Here is a 19689-nt window from a genome sequence, read left to right as displayed (position 1 = left end):
CCACACACATCCACACCACATGCACCCACACATACCCACACGTGTGCACACACATATATATGCACTCATGCACCCACACATGCACACACCAGCATCCACAAATGCACACACACATGCACACACGAACACATACATGTGCAGATGCACGCACACCCACCCCCACAAACCCCCACAAATGTGCATACACTCACATGCATGTACATGTATGCAGACACACAAAATCATACACATGCATAATTGCATGCACACAAGGTGTGTACACTCAGGCATGCATGCAAGCACAGGCACACACATGCTAACTGAACACTATCCTTAAAAGGCGCTGTTAGGAGGCAGGGACCTGCTGGCTGCTGTTCTCCTTCATGACCCCACCTGCCTTAGGGACCCCTCAGGACACGGGGCTTGCTTGGGTAGAAATGTACTCCGCACAGTCCCCAGGGGATGCCTCTCACAGGACTCTCCCACTCCTGCTCTTGAGAATCTGACGGCGCTGGCCACACACCACACATGACTCAGGGGGCAGGGGCCCCACCCACACACCACACATGACTCAGGGGGCAGGGGCCCCACCCACGTCCCCCTCCACATGGACTGTTCCTCCCACTGTCTTCCCCAGGAAGCCTCCCAAAGGCTCAGAGGGTACTAGGCCCTGCCCAGCCTCCTCCCTCTCTGGGTCCAGACCTCAATGTCCCCCAATTCCTGCCTTTGCCTGTGCAGCCCCAGGCAGTTGTGAATGACGCAGGAATGGTGGTGGCCTGGGAATGACTCAGTCCTTCTGCCTGGCACAAGCCCAGGGTGAGGCAGGGTGGGTGGGGCAGGTGTGGGTGGGGCAGGTGTGGGTGAGGCAGGTGTGGGTGAGAGGGGCTGCCCCAGGAACAGAAGGTCGGGGTCTGAGGAGGCCAGCTGCTGGAAGGCCGGCGAGGTGCAGGGCAGCTCCAGGCCCTCGCACGCTTACTCGCGAGTGCAACTCGGCATTCTGCACGCACGGGAGCCGGGCAGGGGTTCAGGTCAGGGGCCCTCTGGGGAGCAGAATGGGGTTCAGGTGGAAATCAGGGACCACCCTGGGGTGACGAACACAGGCCTGAGACCAGAACTGCTGGTCTGAGGTCTGGTCTCAGGCCTGTGTTCGTCACTGATGCAAGCCCAAGCGGATGGAGCACTGTCTTGTCAACCATGGGGATGCTGGCAGGAAAGGTTTCCATATGGGGCCTAACTGGAACAGGCAGAGAATAAACCCAGGCCGCCTGGCTGTAGGGCCTGAGCTTCAGCAAAAGGCCCAGCGGTAGATGGGGAGGGACATGGGTACCAATATCAGACACATCCCATCAATGGGGGTCCCCAGCTTCCCAGTGACAGCCGTCATCTCCACAGCATCACCGGTGGAGCGGCCTGGAGCACTGGGGGGCAGGGGCCCAGGCGCAGGTGGAGGTGGCCCCCATGCTCCCACTGACTCTTCAGTGTGCTATTCACCTCCCACCACAGCACCCCATGGCACTGTTTTCTCATCTTCCCCACAAAAAAGTCAGAGAGAAAGTGAAGCCATCCCCATCCAAGTCCATGGTGAGGGTGCAGCTCCAGCCTGTGGACAGGGCTTGGGGGCTCTGCCACCTCCATGGGGCAGCTCCAGCCTGTGGACAGGGCTTGGGGGCTCTGCCACCTCCATGGGGCAGCTCCAGCCTGTGGACAGGGCTTGGGGGCTCTGCCACCTCCATGGGGCAGCTCCAGCCTGTGGACAGGGCTTGGGGGCTCTGCCACCTCCATGGGGCAGCTCCAGCCTGTGGACAGGGCTTGGGGGCTCTGCCACCTCCATGGGGCAGCTCCAGCCTGTGGACAGGACTTGGGGGCTCTGCCACCTCCATGGCACGACTCCAGCAAGGGCCATCAGCAAATCAGCAAGCACAGAGCAGAGCGTGTCTCCCATAGCGGGCACAGCCTTTCCCAGTGGCCAATAGGGGTGGGTGGACACACCGACCTGCCCACCCACCCACCCACCTGTCCACCTACACTTACCTCTCCACCCATACCTATACCTGCCCAGCACACCTACCTGCCCACTCACACCTGCCTGCCCAGCACACCTGCCTGCCCACCCACACCTACCTCTCCATTCACACCGACCTGCCCACCCCACCTACCTGTCCACCCACACCGACCTGCCCAGCACACCTACCTGCTGGCCCACACCTACCTGTCCAGCACGTAGCCCAGTGCCTTGTGCCGGATTCCCGAGTACACAGAAGGGCTTGTTTCCCAGGCGACCAGATTGGAAGCATCATGGAAAAGATGGATATTCACCAAGTCAAAGGCACTACAACCAAAAGAGAAAAGGACACGTTACGAAGGGCCGGAGCCTCCAGACCACACCTCATTCTCCCAGGAGCCCCGGGAGGGTGAGACCTGCACTGGCCCCCGCTGTGCGGAGCCACCCGAGGCCGGGCACCTGTCCGCCCACCTGTCTTCCGACAAGGCCAGTGGACAGGAAACCTCCAGTGAAGTCTGAATACGTCTTTACAAATGCAGTTACTCTGGGCAACTAAAAAGTGAGCTATTTTTCTTTAAAGAGAAAAACTTACAGGTGACTCTGGAAACTCTCCCTGATGGCTAAGCTAAGAGGAAGGGCCACCCCTCAGCCTCAGCTGCCCAAGGCTGCCGGCTGCACCCATCAGGGACCCTGTAAGGCAGGCTGGAGGGCACAGGGACAGGCAAGAACAGTGCCTCATTTCATTCCCAAAGGGAAGACCCTTGGGAAGCCCCGTCGGCCAGCTATTGGCCTCCAGGCACGTGGACTTGGCAGGGCCTGATCAAGGCCTGGGCCTCTGTCACACTGCAGCAGGGGACCCTCAGCACCTTCAGCTGGCAAGGACGTGTCCCCTCACCAGGGAAGGTCAGTGCAGGGCTTGGCACGGTCTGGACACTGTCCCACAAAGCCCTCACTGACCACATGTCCTCCACACGTTCCAAGACCCAGCCCTGTCTCCCTACCAGGAGGCGCCAGGAATGAGCGTGTGCAGGTGGCCTTGCCCTCCTCCAGCCTGTGGTCCAGCTGCCACAGTGACCCCAGTGATGCTGCCTGGTGAACGTGCCCCGTGTGCCCCCACACCATGCCAAGACTGTTCCCTGTGACCAAAAGCAAAGGGCGGCCTGGCAGCCCGCACTGCCTGGGGTAGGCACAGGACCACGGCTCCTTCTCAGCAACCTCTGTCCTCCCCCTCCCTCCTCTTCCTTTTTCTCTCCCCTCCTTCCTCCCTCCTCCTCTCCTCCCCCTCCCCATTCTCCTCTCCTACCCTTCTCTCTCACTCTTCCCCCACCTCCTTCTCTTCCCCCTCCCTCTCCCCTTCTTTCCTCCTCCCCCTCCCCCCTCCCTTCTCCCCAACCTCCCCCTGCCTCCCTCCATCCCCCTCTTTCTCTGGACACTTGCTCCTGCTGGGCATGTCCTGCCCTGAGCAGCCCTAGGGAGAGGCCTGAGGGGAAGGGGCAGAAACCCACAGTCCCAGTGGGCTTGGAGATGGGTCCTCTGGAAGCCCCGGGGTGACCAGGGCCAGAGCCCCAGAAAAGCCACTCCTGGGTCCTGAGACGCTCACAGCCATGACCTCGTACATTTTTTTTTGAGACGGAATCTCACTCTGTCGTCCAGACTGGAGTGCAGTGGCGCGATCTCCACTCACTGCAAGCTCCGCCTCCCGGGTTTATGCCATTCTCCTGCCTCAGCCTCCCGTGTAGCTGGGACTACAGGCGCCCGCCACCGCGCCCGGCTAATTTTTGTATTTTTTAGTAGAGACGGGGTTTCACCGTGTTAGCCAGGATGGTCTCGATCTCCTGACCTCGTGATCCATCCATCTTGGCCTCCCAAAGTGCTGGGATTACAGGTGTGAGCCACCGCGCCCGGCCTCATACGTGTTTTTTAAAGCTGCTAAGTTTAGGCTGATCTGTTACACAGCAGCAGATAATCAGGCAGTGAAGTTTTGGAAAATCCATGAAAGGAAAATAAAAACAGTATTCAAATGAGATGTGATGGCTGGTGGGACAGGCTGGGGAGCCGCCTGGAAGCCACCTTAGGAAAGCAGGTAACAGGTTTCTGTTTCTTATCATGCAAAAAAGGTGGGGCGGCACCATGGAGAACATCTCCACCACAGAAAGGCCAGGCCGGAGGATACGTGGATGAAACACAGGCTCCGCTACGTCTGTGCTCAGCCTGCTGGTGGACCAGGCTGCCAGGCGGCTCTTACGCCATCTCACTGGGCAGCCACGGGGTGCCGGTGCTGGGGGCCTCCCTGCTGACTTCCCTGTGCAGCGGGCTCTGGGACCAGGGCCGTCACTGTGTCTCCACTGGCACTGGGCACCCAGATGTCTGACTTACAGGGAACAGTGACAATGCTCCCAACGCATCACTGTGAACAAAAAAGGTCAGAGTAGCAGGTGGGGGTCAGGCAGCTGGGGGTCCTCACACAAAATCAGCAGAGCCTCCAATGAGGTGTGTGGAACACGCCGCTTGTGCAAGATATAAAAGGGTAAGAAATGTTACGGAAATTGACAAAGCACAGAGAGACACCACGTACCAGTCTGCAATGCACCACCTTGTCCGGATGAAGCCTTTTCTTGACCATTTGCACTGAAAAATAAACACGTCACACAAATGAGCCGGAGTAAGCAGGCAAGAGCAACACGTGGGTCCCACACACCTAAGGGACACAGGAGACGCTTTCCAACCGAAAAACAGCAGTGTTCTTTCAGCACTGATGGTGCCGCGCTCCAGAGAACTGAGCTGTGCACCCGTCCTCAAGTGGGGCTTTGCACAGAGACGCCGGCAGGGGCTGGTGATGCTCAGCCTGGGGTGGGCGGGGGGAAGATACGAAGAAACGTGCCAGCCTGCTGCTTGTGAGCCCCGTGCCCCGGTGTGAGAGCAGCTGCAGGGAAACCACTGTCACCACAGATGCTGGCTGAGCAGGGAGCTCGAGGCACATAGGGCCGCCCTCGGCTGGACCACAGGGAAGACGTGAGTAGCTGCACCCAGCCAGGCGTCCTGGACAGTGGGTAAGCTGCCCATCCTAAGACTGTGTGTGGCCTCTCACTGATCCCCACCACCCACCGATGCCTCCCACCCACCGATGCCACTCACTGATCCCCACCACCCACCGATGCCGCGCACTGATCCCCACCACCCACCGATGCCACGCACTGATCCCCACCACCCACCGATGCCGCTCACTGATCCCCACCACCCAGCAGAGCCACCGATCGTGGAGCCTGAGCTCTGGTCTGAAAGTACTCCTCAAATTCAAGGTGAAACAGGCACCAGCATGAAAGTCCAAAGAGGGGGTGGCAGGGTTCCCCTCGAGATGGCATGGAGACCCTCCTGCCCTCCCACCTCCCACCACAGCAGGTTCCTCTGCTGGTTCACCCAGTACAGTAGTGGCCAGCCACCGGGGCCACCAAAGCATGTGACTGAAGAACTGAATTTTAGATTCCACTTTATCTGCATTAATTTTAATTTAAACAGCCATGCAGAACAGGTAGCTTCACAGCCTGGGCCTCTTGGGAAACCCTTGAAAAGCACAGAAGGCACTGGGAGGAGGCTGACAGAGTCGAGGCCAAGGTCCAAAAAGCAAAGCGCTTCAGGCAGTGGCGGGGGAATGGCAGCCACCAGGGCAGGGCACCAGCCATTCCATTCCCAGCAGCAGCCACAGGCCTGGCACCATCAGGGGCAGACGGTGGACAGGGGCTGGTGTTCTTGGTGCTCACGGGCTGGTGGAGAAGGAAAGCAGGTCAGGGAAGACCCTGTCTCCTCCACCACGCCCTGAGGTCTGCCGAGGAGATGAAAGCAGATGGGAATCTGGAGTTAACTGTGGATGAAACACCCATCAAGGAAGGGTCCAGCATGGCGCACTCCCTCTACCTAACACAGAGAGCACAGAGATCAGAGGCTCTCCCTTTGACCCCACCTCCCCACTGGCCACCGTGCCCCTTGGCTCCCCCAGTATGCGCACATGCCGGACAACAGCTGCCCAAATGCTCTCTGCAAGGTCACCACAGCCTCCACAGGCAAACTCCTACAGACACTCGCCCTTCATCTCACCTGGCCTTGGTGGCACCTGGCAGCACAGTGGCCCCTGCAGCCCCGTCTCCTTCTCCCCGTCTCCCTCTAGCACAGCGTCCCCCCCAGCTCCCTCCTGGGCAGGGCTCTAGGGCTGTGAATTCCCAGGTGTGAGGCCCTTCTTTGCCTGCCCCCACCTCAAGTGCTCTCTGCCCCCTCCCTAAGTGCTCCCACCCATGCTCAAGAAGGGAAATTCCAAGCCCCACACGCTGATGGGAGTGATGCTGAAGCCAGCCAACCCTTCCCACAACTGCGTTCCTCCCCTGCGCTCTGGATCCACCACTGCTGTAAGAAGCGCCCCAGCACACAAACTGTGAATCCTCTGAATGTATGTTTTCCTCTCTGGCTGTTTTATAGTTTTTCTCTTTGTCATCAATATTCTGAAGCTTCAATGCCATGCAGGTACAGGTTTATTTTTATATATCCTGCTCTGTATCCAAATTGTGCTCGGGAATTACATTTCTAAAAATTTTGCCTTATCACTTTCACCACTGCTCCCCATTGCTTCTTTCTGGAATTTATTTTGGGTGTATCTGAGCCTCTTAATAGTCTTTATGTCTTTTAACTGCTCTTTCCTATAAAAATAAAAAACATACAAACAACCAAACAAACACAAATCTTTGTCTGTCTTGGCTACGTTTAGATGAACTCCTTGATGACATTGTCTAAATCTCTGATTCTCTCTTTGACCACATCTAGTCTAGAATCTGTTCTGTAATTTCTAATGCAGAATGTTTAATGTTTCTACAGGCTCTTCTTCATATTCCCTTTTCATGCTTTATTTCTGTTTTAATTGAATAACATTTTTAATGAACCCTATCTTTCACTTATCACTTTGAGCAATTTAAACATACTTAGAGTCTGTCAGCTTTTCCCACGAAATCAACTTTATTTGGGGTGAATCTGTATTCTGGTGTCTGCTCGTCTCATAGACGTTCTTGGTTTGCAGTCTCCTGGAGAGTGAGAGACGCCCCTTCCTCACCTGTGCAGTTCCATGGCTGCCCCACCCAGCATCGTAAAAGGTCTGGGCTCTCTGCTCCCCAGTGATACTGAGGCACCTACAGATGCACCCTCAGGGTCCACAGGTGGCTCTGAGCTTCCTCCTTCTAGGGCTGCTCCTTCTTCCCTCACCTGTAAAGTCCCAGGCCCCAGGTAAGCAGACTTTTAAAGAAGTAATAGGCTTTATTTTTCAGAGCAGCTTTAGGCTTCCAGAAGAATTGAGCAGAAGGTACAGAGACTTCCTGTACACTCCTCCCGGCCTGGCCATGCACTTGGAGCCAGGCTGTGGCTCTACTTGTTGAGGAGGATCTGTCCTCACACCACGAGCTGGCCCTGGTACTGAGCCTACATCCCTTGCCGTGCTCAGGCCGCCCTGCTTGCCAAACAACAGGGGCTGCTCCAAAGCTCCGGGAGGCTGGCCAAGGCTTCCCCAGGCTACTGGTCTGGCTGCTGCGCGGCGCCATGCCCAGATGACCCAGGGAGCTCTATGGTGGGGTGGCGGGCTCCCTACATGCTGCACCAGACGCTTGTCTCTGATTCCAAACGTGTCTGCCTCCTCTCTGAGGGAGGCCATTTGCCCTGGGGAGCCTCTGTGTTCATTTCCCGTAGGTAACTGTGTCTGCGATGGAAACACATTGGTGGGAAGCTGAGCTGTGGGGAGAAGTGGGTGCTGCTGATGCCCCACAGCGGGCTCCACGCTCCCGCCGACAGTACAGCTGGCTGGGACACCCCCTGATGCTTGGACTCTCTCCCCTTGGACTCAGCCTGCACTCCAGACAAGCCGCCTGTCACCTGTCTAGACGCCCTTCCTCCACTTTCACTCAGCCTGCACTCCAGACAAGCCGCCTGTCACCTCTCTAGACGCCCTTCCTCCATCTTCCACACATCCAAATCCAGCCTGTGCTTTCCGGAGAGACCGCCTACCTGGAACAGCCACCACCCACCCCCCACAGCCCAGCCACGCACAGGATCCACACCAGCAGCATCCAGGGCCTCAAGGCAGTGGGTAAGACAGGACTGCGGGCTGCCGGGTTCAAGTCCCAGCTGTGAGACCTCGGGCACAAGGACAGGAGGACAGAGCCCACGTTGCCGGACAGCTGAGAGGGTGTGGCTCTGTGCACCAGCAGTTGCTGTGGGCTGGCACCCAACACACAGGCACACACCCAACCCTCAGGCCAACCAGAAAGGGAAACTGAGGCTCAGAGGTTAAGAACTGCACCTATGGTCCCTTGGCAGATTTAGGCCACAGTCACTGGGCCCAAGGCTGGGCTCTCATCCCATGGGGGCTGCCATGGGAGAAGGCTGGACGTGTGACTGGTGACAAATCTACAGTAAATAGGTGAGGCCCCTCTACTAGTGACAATGGGAGGCAGGCATCTTTCCAGGAGAAAAGGCACTGTCCCTGCAGGCCGAGGCGTCTCCATACACAATGACTCCCCTAGAGCACCAGCGGCTCATCTTCTGTGCCTCGACACCTCCTGTCTGCGGGGGACTGGGTGGCCTGACGTGTTTCGGGAACCGGACGCTGAAGAGGTCAGGCCGAGCCTTCAGAACCCATGCGGGTGAAGCTGTGTGTGTGGGGGTGAAGCCATGCGTGTGTGGGGGTGAAGCTGTGTTTGTGTGTGTGCAGGGGTGAAGCTGCGCGTGTGTGTGGCGTGTGTGAAGCCGCACGTGCATGTGTGGGTGAAGTCGTGTGTGTGGGGATGAAGCCATGTGTATGTGAGGGTGAAGCCTTGCGTGTGTGCGTGGGGTGAAGCCACGTGTCTGTAGGGGTGAAGCTGTGTGTGTGTCCAGGTGAAGTTGCGTGGGTGTGTGTGTGGGGGGGGTTGAAACCGCCCGTGTGAAGCTGCATGTGTGTGAAGGGTGAAGCCACGTATATGTGGCTGAAGTTGCATGTGTGTGTGTGTGGGTGAAGCCGCGTGTGTGTGGGGGTGAAGTTCTGTGTGGGTGTGGGGTGAAGCCGTGTGTGGGGGGGTGAAGCCATGTGTGTGGGGTGGGTGAAGCTGCATGTGTGTGGGGGGGTGAAACCACGTGTGTGTGGGGGGGGTGAAGCCACGTGCGTGTGGGTGAAACCACGTGTGTGGGGGGGTGAAGCCGCATGTGTGTGGGGGGGTGAAGTTACATGTGTGTGGGGGGGTGAAGCTGCGTGTGTGTGTGGGTGAAGCTGCGTGTGTGTGGGGGGGTGAAGCCGCATGTGTGTGGGTGAAACCACGTGTGTGTGTGGGGTGAAGCTGCCTGTGTGTGGGGGGGTGAAGTTACGTGTGTGTGGGGGGTGAAGCCGCGTGTGTGTGGGGGGGTGAAGCCGCGTGTGTGTGGGGGGGTGAAGCCGCGTGTGTGTGTGGGGGTGAAGCCGCATGTGTGTGGGTGAAACCACGTGTGTGTGTGGAGTGAAGCTGCCTGTGTGTGGGGGGGTGAAGTTACGTGTGTGTGGGGGGTGAAGCTGCGTGTGTGTGGGGGGGTGAAGCCGCGTGTGTGTGTGGGGGTGAAGCCGCATGTGTGTGGGTGAAACCACGTGTGTGTGTGGGGTGAAGCTGCCTGTGTGTGTGGGGGTGAAGTTACGTGTGTGTGGGGGTTGAAGCTGTGTGTGTGTGGGGGGGGTGAAGCCACGCGTGTGTGTGGGGGTGAAGCCGCATGTGTGGGGGTGCTAAAGCCGCTTGTGTGTGCAGATGGTCGAGGGCCAGTTCCCCAGAAACTGACTCCATCAGGGCCTCCGGCTGGCGGGTGAGAAACCTGCGGTCAACATGAACGGGAAGACGGACACCGCGGGCACAGAGTTGTGCGGGAGGCACGGCTGACAAGTGCAAGAGCCCAGAGCCATGTCCTTGCTAGCTGACAACCACCACAAGAGCCCGGATCTGTCCTCGCCGATGCAATCACCAAGCGACCGGGACAGGTGTCTGCCTGCACCAAGTCACAGGGGCGACTGCAGGGGAAGCTGGCCTTGTGAGACAGTCAGGGCCAGCTCTTCTGGGAGAAATGGTGAGTCCGAAGGGTGGGGGGCACCCAACGGGAGGGAGAGGAGTCCCAACCCCGGTGTGTGGGCTCGGCAGGGAGCCTGGAGGCCGCTCCTAACCAGCACTGGCAGATGCCCTCTGCCAGCTCCTGCGTCCAGACTCACGCTAGTGCCCCTGCCACTCCCCAAGCCCTCAGTCACCCCTGTGTAAACGTGAGCCCCAGCCCACCCCAAGCATCCCACAGCCCACTTCCTGGGCGCAGGCACTGTCCACATCCCCCGCTGGGACAGCCCATGAGGCTGGGGTCTCTGTCCCGCTGGTTGGAGCCAGAGCCCCAGAGTGCTGGAGCCAGAGACCCAGAGTATATTATGGAACGAGACAGCAAAGGTGCTCCGTGGCACGCAGAGGCAGGCACTTCCCACGTGCGGCAGAGCTGTGCCCAGGCACTGCCTATCCTGCTTCCAGACAGCAGCAGGACCCGGGACACAGGGACACGGCACCTCCCTGCACGCACGCCTCTGAATTGACAGGTATGGCAGAAACCCCAAACTGAGCACACCCAGGTTTTTACCTAGAATTTGCTATAATCGTCAACAGTTTTACTTCCATTAAAAATGGAAGGCATTTGTAAATTTTTGAACCAAAATTAATTATTCTTCTCCTGAGTTTTCAATTATTTGTGTTAATTAGGGTGTGTGTTTGTGTGTCTTGAATCTATGTGCACGTATGTACCTCTTGGTTTTTTTAGATTTTTAAGTTTTCCACAGTAATGGAGAATTTTTTTCAACATTAATTATCCATAGACTGAACAAATGAAACAAAAAACGTTATTTTTGAATAATATAAATTGGTAATAACTGTAACTTTGGATTCTAATTTAAGATTTTAAAATAAATTGCAAATGAATCTCAGAAAATTTAACAGTATATTATCATAACCAACTATTTTCTACAGTATTTGTAGAAAATAAGCTCCTTTTGAGGTAAGCTCATCAGAGCAGCTACAACTGTGCTAAGACTGGGTTTCTAGGGATTTTACAGTAGGAACACATGAAGCCACAGCCCACAGTGTCCTGACACTTCCATGGCCCGTGGCTACAGGTATGGTCACATCCTTGGGTTTAGGGTGGGATGCGCGGTACGGGGAGCGTCCTCACAGAGAGCGTCCCACACACCCTTTAGTGGCCCCGCCGGCACTCAGGACAGGCACTGCCCTCATCTCCCCAGCGAGGAAACTGGGGCCTGAACCCGCCAGCTCTTTGGAGAAAAAACCAGAACTGGAACCACCGCCCCAATTCCTGCACTGAACTCCCCACTTTCTGATGCCTCACTCCCCTTGCTGGCCAAGCCCCAAGCATGCAGCCAGGGCTGGGGTGGGGTGGCCCAAGAGGAAGGAGGTCCCCAGAGTCATCAGCAGGTTCAGGGGCCCCTCCCAGAGGCCACGCCCCCATGGGCGCACCTGAGCACCCCAGCCTGAGGTGGACACACCCCACACCCAACACCATCCTCCGGAGCAGGGCTAGGAAGTGCTGGGAGGCAGAGACGGGTATCCTGGGGCCTCAGCCACCGCTCACATGCTCAGGACTCAGGAAGACCCCAGAAGCTTCTGGATGTACATACTTGTTGCTCAGGCCACGGCAAATGGAAGCAGAGGGTGTATGGCCAGGGCTGGGGGTCTCCTCCATCCCAGGCTGTATGCGGGATCACCGGCCACCTTCAAAGCCCTCGCTCCGGGAGCCCTCAGGAGCCTGCAGATGGGACGGCCGTGGCTCCGCTCTCCTGAGGTGGCCGCCCCCCGGCCCATGTGGGCTCCTTCTACTCCCAGAGAGGTTTTCACCTCAGAAATGACACCACATCACGTGGGGGTGGGGCACATCCTTCACCTGACGACAGGAAGTCTCTCAGGCCCATTAATAGGGTTCCTTCAGCCGGCAGATGGATAGCGGCTCCAGCCGGTTTCATCCACTAAAAGACGGCATAAATCGCCACGGAGAAAAGAGAGGCTGCAGGGAGGTTATCGCCACACAGCCCTCACGCCGAAGGCCCGTTCAGAGCATTAGTGGAATTAATTCATCTTTCATAAGAGCTTGCAGCCGGCCCTGTGATCTATGGTAACAACCAATTTCTCACTACGGGCAAAAGGAAAAAAATGACTCGCCCTGATCGACTACACAAATCTGCTTTTTAAAAATGGCCTCACATTATCTGGAGTGTGGCTCCCAGAGGCATCATTTGAAATTCATACCAAGCCAAAAGCATCCATAAATCAGCAGAGAAAGTTTTGTTAGTTTCTGCAGCGGCCGTAATTACCCGAGACTGCATTATACCCCCATCAAGGTAATTACATTTAGATTACCCTTAAGTGACGGTAATAAAAGAAAGAGAAATCAGTCTGAAACTAGTTCCTTCCTCCAAAATGTGTTTACACACAGCAAGAGGTCAGGCGCAGAGGCACAGAGGCGCGGGCCCGGTCGGGCTGCCAGGCTGGGACCCCCATGGCTCCCGGACCCTTCCCTCCTCCTTCCTCCCTCCAGCAGGGACACGGGGCGCCACACAGCCTCTGTGGGGTCAAAAACCCACACTACGGACAGAACATTAGAAGCTTATAGTTTTTTAAATAAGAGTTTCCTTTTGTTAATTTACCAGGGAAGAGGAAACGTCGGAAAACCTTTGCAGACCATCAAACACATGGGTCCCAGGAGGACCCACAGGGAGGCCTTGGCCCAGGGCAGGGGCTGGCCCCCCGTCCCAGGCACCAGCAGCCACGAGGATCTGCTGAGCAGCTGCCCACCAGGCCACGGACAGCAACACGCTGCTCTCCCAGGGGAGAGGCGGGTCCACACAAAGAGGCTCGGCGCCTTTTCCTCCCAGGAATCGTCTACCTTCCAGAATCTGCCTTCTCTGCCTGTGGACACAACACCGCAGTCCCTGGAGCCAGGTCCACGGCAGGCGGGAAGAGGCTGGACCCAGGCTGGGGGCTGGAGTTTCTAAACAAACCGGGGCTGAGGCTGCTCTTCCTGGGGGAGGGGCAGCCCCCCATGCTACGCCATCCACAGATCCACGCCAGCAGGCCCCTAGCATCACAGAGGACTCAGAGTACTGGTGTCAGGGACCGAGGCCAGGGCCCACACTCAGACCCCTGCTGGGGCACCCACCCTCCAAAGCGTGGCAAAGTCATAGCAGAGGCCCCCAGACCTTGCCCAACTTCAGCCTGGGCCCAGCCTCGGTCCCCGCTTGCTGAGTCCAGGAGAGAAGCCTGAGGTGTGGGTGCAAGAAGGAGGTTCCGCTGGCTGGAGCGGCAGGGCTGCTTCAGGGCGGGACTGAGGTACGGAAGGGTCAAGAGCCTGTGTGGCTGCCTGGGAGGACCCTAGAGTGTCTGTTCCTTGCTGAGGGCCTGCTGCCCCTGAGCTTCCCATCCTGGCAGACCATGTGGCCCCTGGCCCCTCGTGACTTACCTCGGCCCTCACCCCTAGGGACTATGGGGCTCCCTGTGGGCTCTCCTACCCCATCCAGGGTGGACAGGACCCAGTGAATAAGTGGACACCTGGTGAGGAGGGGACAGCACAGCAGCACGCAGTCCAGCCACAGCCCTGGACAGCAATGCAGTCACATGTGTCCCGAGACAAGGTGCTGGGTCAACAGCCCCTGCCTGGACCAGCCCGGTTGCCCACAGCTGCTCTCCTCATGCCATCAAGTAGCAGCGCATGGCCCTGCCCAGCCCAGGCCCCCCCAGCACCTATGCTTCCCACAAAGGGCCCTGAGTCTGTCTCCGGTCACTCTGAGATGAGAGCCTTGGCTGAGTTCAAGAGAGGCCAGAGTTCAGCTCACAGGCTCTCCAGGGGAACCACAGCTGCCACCCTGCCCTTCCGATGGGCCTGCACCACAGGCGGCCCCTTCAGGGAGGCTATCATGACCCAGGGATGTGCCTGTGCATGGAGAAGACCACGGAGCTTCCTTGTGTATCCTTTTCCAACCGCAGGACACCTGGAGCAGAGGGAGGCAAGCGGGCGGTGCCGGAAGCAGGACCGAGGACGGGAGGCTGGCCCACTGACACGGTGTCCTTGGCCTAGGGAAGATGGATGAGGAGGCCGAGCCACAGGGTGACAGGAGCGCCCCATCCTTCACTGGGCGGCCACAGTCCCTCACTCAAGATGTGGGCCATAAAGCAAGTTAATAAAGTTGTGGCCTTGCTGGAAGTCAGCTCCGTAGCAGCCTCAGCCTGCACGACTCTTGTGGAGACAGGACTGCGGAGCAATCCTTCTTGGGGCTGGCTGCGCAGACAGGTCTGGACGAGAGCTCCTATATCACAGCCTGGACGCCCCCAAACCCGCCTCAGTGCCTGGGCCGCTTCTGGCCACGGTGCCTGGATGCCCCCAAACCCGCCTCAGTGCGCGGGCCACTTCTGGCCACGGTGCCTGGATGCCCCCAAACCCGCCTCAGTGCCCGGGCCGCTTCTGGCCACGGTGCCTGCACCCCACTGTGATTTAGCAGATGAGGAAGGGCAAAGCAGCAAACGCTGCCTCGACAGGTTAACTACACAGCCAGGCAGACGCCGACAATGCCACGTGTGAGGTTTACCCAAAGATCACATGCACAGAGCAACAGCTGCACACACACAGCTCAGCAAAAGAGCAAGGCGGCCAGAAGGAAACAGCAGTTTCTTATCAACACCGTCTGGCAGTGAGATGACAAATGGCTTCCACACATTTTGATTCTAAACTCTCCGTGTGACGCAGGCATAATTGCTGGGACCCTGCTGCTCACAGCCTGGTGCAACCACCAAGGCTGTATCTGACACGGGACCGTGCCCCTGCCCCACATTCACACCACGGGCACACGCGACCATCAGCCACTGTCTTGGTTACCACCAGCCAGCCCACCCTCTCCCAGCTGGGTGTGCAGGGGACCCCAAGTACACGCCAGGGGAGCTGAATAATTTTCCTACATCTTTTGGCAAAGCGTCTTTTTCATGGATACGAGGATTCAGGAATTTACTGATTGCTGTGGTGCTAATGCCTTAGATTCTCACTGCCCTTACATGTGACAGCCCAGACCAACCACAGGAGACTGGACTTCCAGGAAAATGGATTATCAGAGGTAACAACTGGACATACGACAGCCCACACCAACCACAGGAGGCTGGAATCCCAGGAAGACGGATTATCAGAGGGCAACAGCCAGACATACGACAGCCCAGACCAACCACAGGAGCCTGGACTCCCAGGAAGACGGATTATCAGAGGTAACAACCGGACATACGACAGCCCGGGCCAACCACAGGAGCCTGGACTCCCAGGAAGATGGATTATTAGAGGTAACAACAGCACATACGACAGCCCGGGCCAACCACAGGAGCCTGGACTCCCAGGAAGACGGATTATCAGAGGTAACAACAGGCAGCTGTGACCAAGCAACAGTGCAATGCGAAAATTCCGTGTTCAGCGTCGCTTCTGACTGGCTCACTGTGGGAAGTAAACACGGTGGTAAGAAAGCCTTGCTACGTACCTCAGGGAAGTAGTCTTGCGGAAACTTCTCCTTCTCCAGCATGGGTGTGCTCTCCAAGGTATCCGAGTAGATCTCTTTGCCTGCGACCTTTCTATACTTCTTAGCTGGAAAAGACCAGAAGGATGAGGTGACTATCCCATCGTTGTGTCCACCAACCAGCCTGGAGCACAACCTGTTTCTGCCCCGCTTGCAGCCCGATGGGAGCAAGGGAGGCCCCCAAGAGGAGGCCCCGACGAGGGCGCCAATCCTGAACAGACCCCCGGTGGGCTGGCTGCTCCATGCCTGTGGCTCACAAATTTCCCTCCCATGACCTGGAATCTGACACTCCACTCCATGATCCCGTGAGAGCCCCCAGCCTGCAGATTTACAGGAGCTAATTGGCATCCTCTTTTAAACCCGTGAATATATTTAAGAGGGCTGCAGAATTACCATTCACTCAGACTTTCACATGAATTTATTTAATAACATTGATTTCCTCCCCGTATCCAGCCTCCATCACTCATATTCCAGGGAAGAGGTTTATGTGTGACGGTGAGAGAGGCAGCTTGCGGCAGGGTACCTCCCAGATGGGCTTTGCCAGTGGCTGTTTGGCACCTTCCTGGAGCCCCCAGTGGATAGGCCAGGCCCAGGGACATAGGCCTGCCCATGGGCAGGGCCGGTCTTACTATTGTTCACAACCAGGCCTCAGTCTTTTTATGGACAGGTAGCTCCATACCCATGGTGGGGTATGATCAAGGATGGCAGGGATCCATTCCTCAAACTCCTGCTGGGCCCGGTGGGCAGGTGGCCGCTGGCCTCTTTGCAAGATGCCATAGGATGGCTCCTGGGTCACTGAGGTGACACTCACGGGTGTCAAGGAGGTTCCTGGAGACCACTTTGGGGCAGTGTATTGTGTCCCACAAGCAGCTCCAACCTGCAGTTTCTGGGGTATTATCCACTCCACTGTGGCAGGAGGGACAGAGGGGGCAACCTGAGGACCACGGCACTGTGGGCCGAGGTGCTGGGTCACCACTGGGGTGGGCAGGAGTCCCAGGCAAAAACAGAGTGCTGTGGTGTGGCCTGGTCCTGGGTGCTGTGGTCTGGCCCGGCCCTGGGTGCTGTGTTCTGACCTGGCCCTGGGTGCTGTGACCTGGCCCAGCCCTGGGTGCACAGTCCTGGATGCGGGTGCCTCATGGACAGGAGACAGCATGAGATGTTTCAGCGACTTATGGAGCATGGACAGAACATTAAATAGAGGCTGTTCCCTAAACTCGGAGCTTAGACTCCATGGATCCTTTCACTGTCTCCATGGTTCTGCCTTTTCCAGAGTGTCACAGAGTTGGAATCACACAGTGTGTAGCCTTTTCAGGTTGGCTTCTTTCATTGGTAGCAGGCATGTCAGGCTCCTCTGTGTCTTCTCATGGCTTCAAAGCTCACTTCTTTTTATCGCCGAATAGCACCCCATGGAGCTGATATGCCACAGCCTGCTTGGCCCATTCACCTACAAGGCAGAACAGCAAGTCTTGAAGTCGGGAAGTGCGGGCTCTGACTCTGCTCCTCTTCTTCAAATCTCTGGGCTATTCTGGGTATTTTGCTTTCCACATAACCTTTACAATCGGCTTTTCAATGGCATGACACACCTTGCTGGGACTGTGTGGAATCTATAGCTGAAGTTGGGAAGAGCTGAACCCTTGACGGTACTGGGTTTTCCCATCTGTCTTAGTCCACCGGGCAGCTACAGTAAAATAGACTGGGTGACCACAAACAAAGTAAGTGTCTTTCTCCTAGTTTTGGGGGATGGGAAGTCCAAGATCAGGGTGCTAGGAGATGAGGTTCCTCATAGATGGTGCCTTGTGTGTGTCCTCACGTGTGGAAGAGGCAAATAAACTCCCAGCCTCTTTCATGAGGGCTCCCATCCCATTCGTGAGGGCTCTGACCTCACACCCTAATCAGCCTCCCAAGGCCCCACCTCCTAACAGCATCACCTTAGGGGTTAGGAGGTCAGCAGATGAATTTGGGGGTGGGGGGCACTTACATTCCAACCATAGCACTATCCATGAAAATGAAATCTCTCTCCATTTATCTAGATCTTCTTTATTTCATCAGAGTTTTATAGTTTTCCTCATAGAGATCTTGTATTAATTTGTTAGATTTATTCTTAAGTACTTCCTTTTGGTGTGTGCTTAAGTAAATGGTATTATGTTTTTAATTTAAAATTCCACCAGTTTATTGCTGCTATATAGGAAAGCAACTGATTTCTGTATATTAATTTTGCATCCTGCAATGTTGCTATAATTGCTTATTAGTACCAGGTTTGTCTGTTATTATTGCTGACTCTGAGATTCTTGACAAAATCATATCATCTGAGAACAGAAATAGTTCTATCTCCCATCACCCCATCAATATGGCTTTTATTTCCTTTTCTTGTCTTATTACATTATCTAAGATTTTCAGTACGATGTTGAAGAGAAGTAGGAGAGGAGGCATCCCTGCCTTGTTCCTGACCTCAGAGGAAAAGCATCTAATTTCTCATTAAGTGTGGTATTCATTGTAGGATTTTTGGAGCTTTATCAAGTTGAGGAAGTTCCCCTCTATTCCTAGTTTGCTGGGAGCTTTCTTCAAATCATGAAGAGATGTGGATTTTGTGAAATGCTTTTTCTGCATCTATTCTATGATCATGTGATTTTCCTTCTTTTGCCTGTTGCTGTGATGAATTACATTAATTGATTTTTAAATGCTGAACCAGTCTGTATATCAGGAGTAAATCTCGGTTGGTCACAGTATATAATTGCCTGTTGAGAATTTTGTTGAGCATTTTTGTTTACAGTTCATAGTTTTCCTTCTCTTTGTAATGTCTTTATCTGGTTTTAGTATTAGGGTAATGCTGGCCTCATAGAATGATTTAGGATGTTTGTCCTCTGCTTGTATTTTCTGGAAGAGATTGTAGAGAACTTGTATAATGTCTTCCTTAAATGCCTGATAGAATTCACCAGTGAAACCATCTGGGTCTAGTGCTTTCTTTTTTAGCAGGTTATTAATTACTTATTCAATGTTAGTTAATAGCTATAGGCCTGTTCAGATTATCTAGTTTTCCTTGTATGAGTTTTCTTAGATTGTGTCTTTCAAGGAATTGGCCCATCTCAGTTATTACATTTATAGGCAGAAATTAATGATATTCTTTTACTATCCTTTAAATGTCCACAGGATCAGCAGTAATGGTCCCTCTCTAATTTCTGATATTAATAATTTGTGTCTTCTCTCTTTTTTTCTTAGTCTGGCTAGAGGTTTATCGATTTCATTGCTCTCTTTAAAGAATCAGCTTTTGGTTTTGTTGATTTTCTCTATTGATTTCCTGTTTTCAATTCTGTTGATTTCTGTTCCAATTTTCATTATTTCTTTTCTTCTGCTTACTTGGAATTTTCTTGTCTTCTTCTAGCTTCCTAAGGTAGAAGCTTAGATAATTGATTTTAGCTTTTTCTTCCTTTCTTCTTAGCACTTTTTCTTTTTAGCTCTTCCTTATATGCATTTGATGCTATACGTTTCTCTCTAAACATTACTTGTTCTAATATCCCACGAATGTTAAGTTGTATTCACATTTTCATTTGGTTCAAAATATTTTTAAATTTCTCTTGAGACTTCTTTGACTCTTATGTTATTTAGATATTTGTTGTTTAATATTCAAGTATTTGGGGATTTTCCAGCTACTTTTCTGGTACTGATTTCTAGTTTAATTCCATTGTAATCTATAAGCATGCTGTATATGGTTTCTATTCTTTTAAATTTGTAAAGGTGTGTTTTATGGCCCAGAATGTGATCTGTCTTAGTGAATGTTCCATGGGAGCTTGACAAAAATGTATATTCTGCTGTTACTGGATGAGTTATCCTATAAATGTCAATTAGATCAATTTGTTTGATGGTGCTCATGAGTTAAACTATGTCTTTCCTGATTTTATGCTTGCCAGATCTGTTCATTCCTGATACAGGGTGTTGAAGTCTCTAACTACGATAGTGGATTCATCTGTTTCTCTTGGCAGTTCTACTAGTTTTTGCCTTGTGTATTCTGACACTCTGTTGTTAGGCACCTAGATATTAAGGATTGTTATGTATTCTTGGAGATCTGATCTTTTATCATGAGGTAATGTCCCTCTTTACTGCTGAAAAC

At 54.6% G+C, this 19689-nt stretch overlaps 1 protein-coding gene across 4 annotated transcripts in view; it reads right to left on the bottom strand.

Moving 5' to 3' along the window:
* Positions 1-19689, bottom strand: part of INPP5A (inositol polyphosphate-5-phosphatase A) — a 247020-nt gene that overhangs the window by 63409 nt on the left and 163922 nt on the right. For all 4 annotated transcript variants that reach the window (XM_010382741.2, XM_030940368.1, XM_030940369.1 and 1 more), the window contains 3 exons: positions 15549-15652; positions 4557-4609; positions 2189-2308 (listed from right to left, as the gene is read on the bottom strand). In XM_010382741.2, the coding sequence (XP_010381043.2) occupies positions 2189-2308; positions 4557-4609; positions 15549-15652 (277 nt within the window). The remainder of the gene's footprint in view (positions 1-2188; positions 2309-4556; positions 4610-15548; positions 15653-19689) is intronic.

This window comes from Rhinopithecus roxellana, chromosome 11 (genome assembly GCF_007565055.1).
Source record: "Rhinopithecus roxellana isolate Shanxi Qingling chromosome 11, ASM756505v1, whole genome shotgun sequence".
Lineage (NCBI taxonomy): Eukaryota > Metazoa > Chordata > Mammalia > Primates > Cercopithecidae > Rhinopithecus > Rhinopithecus roxellana.
This window is presented reverse-complemented; position numbering and strand designations above follow the sequence as displayed.